This window comes from Panthera onca, chromosome C2 (genome assembly GCF_046562875.1).
Source record: "Panthera onca isolate mPanOnc1 chromosome C2, mPanOnc1 haplotype 2, whole genome shotgun sequence".
Classification (NCBI taxonomy): Eukaryota; Metazoa; Chordata; class Mammalia; order Carnivora; family Felidae; genus Panthera; species Panthera onca.
In genome coordinates, this window is record NC_138347.1 from 46,152,745 (window position 1) to 46,157,896 (window position 5,152).

The 5,152-nt window shown below is 35.4% G+C and overlaps 1 protein-coding gene across 1 annotated transcript; it reads left to right on the top strand.

The window, feature by feature from the left end:
• The first annotated feature begins 315 nt into the window (after positions 1 to 315).
• On the top strand, positions 316 to 1,239 carry LOC132683809 (olfactory receptor 5AC1-like). The gene has a single exon (XM_060640197.1). The coding sequence runs from the start codon at positions 316 to 318 to the stop codon at positions 1,237 to 1,239; it is 924 nt and encodes a 307-aa protein (XP_060496180.1).
• The last annotated feature ends 3,913 nt before the right edge of the window (positions 1,240 to 5,152 follow it).

Below are 5,152 nucleotides of genomic sequence, written 5' to 3' on the forward strand. Positions count from 1 at the left end.
CAGAAAACCCAGTGCTATAAACTTCATTTCTATTATCCATATATAGTTCTTAAAACCTCTGTTAGATTGAAAAGGATTTTCATTAAGTTTACTTGTTACTTTAGGCGAATAATCAATTATCATTTTTATTATGGAAATTTCTGCATGTATATAAAAGTAGACAAAGGTAAAAATAAACAAAATTACTAATTAAATGAGAGGATCTCTTACAAATATATTAGTTACACAAAAACTACACTGCTTTTTATGATTCTTTTGTGACTGTTTCCACACTTAATTCTTTTATTTTACTGACTGGCCAGGTCATTTTCTTCTATGGCAGAAGAAAATAAGACACAGGTGACGGAGTTTGTTCTCATGGGACTTACAGATCTTCCAGGGCTGCAGGTCCCCCTGTTCCTGGTGTTCTTGGTCATCTATCTCACCACCATGGTGGGCAACCTTGGTCTGGTTGCTCTCATCTGGAAGGACACCCACCTTCACAACCCCATGTACTTATTCCTCGGCAGTTTGGCCTTTGCAGATGCCTGTACTTCATCCTCTGTAACTCCCAGGATGCTTGTAAATTTTTTATCCAAGAATCATGCGATATCTCTTTCTGACTGTCTGGCTCAGTTTTACATTTTTGGTTCCAGTGCCACCACAGAGTGCTTCCTCCTGGTAGTGATGGCCTATGACCGCTATGTAGCCATTTGCAACCCTTTGCTTTATCCAGTCATGATGTCCAATAACCTCTGTACTCAGTTCATTGGCGTTTCATATTTTATTGGTTTTCTACATTCAGCAATTCATGTGGGTTTGTTATTTAGATTAACATTCTGCAGGTCCAATGAAATACATTGTTTCTACTGTGAAATTATACAACTTTTCAAAATTTCTTGCACTGATCCTACAGTTAATACACTTCTGGTTTTAGTCTTTTCGGCCTTTGTACAAGTCTTCACTTTTACGACCATCATGGTGTCTTATACCCGTGTCCTCTTTGCCATCCTGAAAAAGAAGTCTGAAAAGGGCAGGAGCAAAGCCTTCTCCACGTGCAGCGCCCACCTGCTCTCTGTTTCCTTGTTCTATGGCACTCTCTTCTTCATGTATGTGCGTCCTGGGTCTGGCTACACTGAAGATCATGATAAAATTTATTCTTTATTTTACACAATAATAATTCCTCTGCTAAATCCTTTTATTTACAGCTTGAGGAACAAAGAGGTTATAGGTGCCTTGAGAAGAATAATGAAGAAATAAATAGTGGCCAGACAATTTTCAAAATGTTTCTGTTTTACCTTCTGCTGATAAAAGCCCCAAGTCCTATAGATAAGTCACGACTCTGCCATTTCACCAGAAGGCTAATGGTCAGGGGACTCCATAAGCTCTGTGTGAAGCATCCCAGCTTCCGATTATGCTTTCTTGGATATGGGTCCAGTTGGGGACATTACCTATATAATTATCTTACTTAGACACATTGCGCTTTATTTTTATCTGAACATTTAGCTTTTGCAAATTAGTTGTTTTCTAGGGCCTTCCAAAATTCCAGATAGTTACAGAAAATTGGCATATAGAATTCGTCATTTAGTTCATGAGTGAGCCCAGCCCATTGCTCTGGACCTGCAAATTAATAAGGCTTTGTTGTTTTCTGCCATACCCAGTAACTCTGGTCGACTGATAAAGTAAAATTCTGCTTCTTGGCAAAATGAAAAGTTCTACAGAAATTTGCAGATATCAGGAAGAAAATGGAAGCTGGCATGAGTTAAAGAATGAAGTAACAAAGTTACTTACAGCTCATAGTTATAACTCCATAGCTATAACTCCACATACAGTATCAGGGATACTACATATAGCATGATATTCAACAATTTATAAGCTTAGGAATATTTGAGTGCAATAAAAAGCAATTTCAGAGATTAGCCTTGTGGTTGCATTACTTTCCTATCAGTTTTAGTAGAAGCTGACTGGGCAGAGGCAAGGAGCCTGGATCAGAGACAAGAACCTCACTTAGGATGTAGATATGGGTGAAAACTGTGTCAGTGAATTCTCTCCTACTGATTTACGTCCAATTCAGGGACATGATCACTTAAAGCATATATATTTTTAAATTTATTTTAGACTTTTATAGACATAAGTGATTCAACTCTTCTTTTGGCAAAACAATTATATTCCTTGAACAATCTGGTTTTTTTTTCTTTTTTGAGCACATTCACTTAGGAAAAGCCATTATTGAAAATAAGAATTAAGTTGAAGAATGAAAATATGCCTGTTGTTCTAGTGTTTTTAAAACACATTAGATCTTGTCAATAGTTCCAACAAATAGACTAAAAGTATTATCTAAAAATGTAGGCATATGATAAATATCTCCTATCACTTAAATTTATTTCTCATGCATTATTGGAAAAAGTCAATGTGTTTGTATGGTCTTAAGACTAATTCTGGTTGGTCCCCAGTGACAAAAATTTCTTTTAAAAATATTCCAGATGATTAAGTTTATTCTCTTTAAAAGCCACCTGTACTTATAAGGCAGTTTTCAGCAATTCCACAGTTTTTGTGACTCATTTTGCAAACACTGTAAACTAAGTCTGTTTAACATTTTTATTTTCTTTTAAAGTAAAACCTCTTTTCTAGAATTTACTATTGGTCTTTTTAAAGTAATCCCTAAGTACTATTTATTATTTATGTAAATGAAATATACTTATTTCTTAATGAACGTAGATGATACATGTTTTGCTTGAAGTATCTGCAAAGGCAACTATGTGCTATGATATTTACACTCTTACTATCTTTATAAGTGCACAAGTAACAGATGATTTTATCAAGATTATTTTCAATAATATCCCAGGTATTATGTTGTATTATCTTGGAAATAAAGGGTTAAGAACTGAACTGTAATCTTTTACTCCAGTTGGAGGACCTTCTAAGGAACTGACATTTATACACTCTTGCAATGCAAACTCAATAGATGCATTGACTTGGGATAAATTAGGTTCTTGCTGAGGTTGGTATGAACTGATTGCTGATCCAAAATGTTTCTAAGTATGTTGTACATGAGGCATGTCAAGTATATCAAGATTGTTTACTGTATAGACTGTATTTTATGGAATGCAACTGCACTAAAAAATGGACTTGAGGCAAACATCCATCTAGGTGCTAGGTTACAAGCAAGTTACTTAAGCTGAGAGACTGTCAACCTTGCACGTTCCCTGTGCTGAGTGATCTATACTTAGATCAGTTTGCATTCAGTAAATGAAGCTTTGGAAACTCTCGGGGTAGCCAAAGCTTCTGTCATGTTGCTGCTATGCATGCTGCTGCTTTACTTGTTCCATATTCTTGCTTAAAGCTAAATGAACTTGGGCAATAAACTTGGGTAAATAAATACTGTAAGCCTATTGCATCTTGTGAATTTGACTGTCATTCTACATTTGAAATTTACTACAGTGGTCTTATTCAATGGCCCTTGTGAAGAAGGATGGGTAGAGAAGTTCTTTTGAGATTTGGTGCTAGGATATCCACAAACTAATCCCTGGTTTGAGATAGTGGAAGTTTTTTGAGGCAAATTATGGGGTATAAATCTTATCAATGGAATTTAGGTTATAAAGTTTCAAATATCTAGGATTTAGCAGAATGGGTTAATAAACAAAGGCAAGTAGGGAAAATGGCTAGAAACATTGCTTGTTGGTTATCAATAGTATTCATAAAATGGAATAGAAGATGAGTCATGAAGTTTTTTACTTGGCAGATATTATATTTAGCTAGAAGTCAACATACTCACTGTCCATGAGAGAGAAGAACAAGACCAGGTAACCATGGAAATGACAGGGTACTGTTAAGTAATTGGGACATCTTTCAAACAAATAAACACTAGAAACCTGACGAGTTTTTGTTGGTATAGATACTCAGACTACATGATCAAGGGGGTTGGGATTTCAATGGTAGAGAATCCATTGAGTTTGAATGGAGAGAATTAAATGGCCTGACTACTATGGACTTTAGTATACATTTTTCATTCCAAATAATGATACTACCACGGTTAAGGTAGAAATCTAATAATCTTACATTGAAAAGGCTACCCACTCAATTTTTTCACCTAATTATAAATAAATGGTAGTAAATATGTTCCAAATTCAGGTAACTTAGATTCTATATAGATAAACAATAATATCATGAAAAATGCCTCTAATGCAAACTTTAGAGAAATTCAATGATAAGGACAGTTCATTATGCTTGGTACCCTTACATAATCTTGTAGGAGAACAAAACGCTATACAGACAGTTATGGCAAACTTGTTAGCAAGCTCCTTTTCCTGGATCTCAGTGACAGAAGAAAGTGTTGTGCTTTTCAAAAGAAAAGGAATAATCAATGATGGTATAGCCACATGGAAGTATTCTGGTGCCTCATGAAAGTTGGATGAAAAAGAAAGAAATTGGCAAAGGCGCTATATAAAATTTGACAGTAATTTCTGGTTGGGAGATGGAAAACACCTGGCACTTTGGGCAACCACACTTACCTTGCTAAAAAGAACCATATAGAGTTGTTGTATTTAGTCCTGTTTGGAATATGTCAAAGGGTACTGGTAAAATAAAGTGAGTGAGTAAGGTGCAGGAATACTCTATTTGTTAAGGCAGTAGAATAAGAGAATTGAAGTCTACTTGCAAAATATCGTCAGGGAAATCTAAAGATTAATGATTGGTCTAAGTTGAATGGCTTTGAGATGGTGAACAGAGTTTTCTGGTATCACCAGAAACTGGAACGCAATACATGATGATATCAGCAAGAGACAGAGAGGGCAACATTGGAGGGTCAAAGATAAAACTTTGAGGATAACATGATGCTGTGGTAATAGGTACCAGAGTTATATTAAATTACATATTGAAGTATGTGACTGTAAGAAGAGCCTGTAGAAATGTCACCTCTATCTGAATGTTTTATTCAATTTGATATGTTGTGAGACCAGAGAACTTCACCATTGCTTGCTAATATCTAATCAGGTCAAGTCTGCCTCCATCCATTTCTAATTTGCCACACAAACAGAATCTTTAGAATTGTGAAAACTCTCCTCTGTAGTGAATATTAAACAATACCAAATCCTTGGAGGACAATAATGCATTTCTGCTTTAAGAGATGGTAGAAATAGGGACTTTAATCCCTGATTGACCAATTATATAAAGG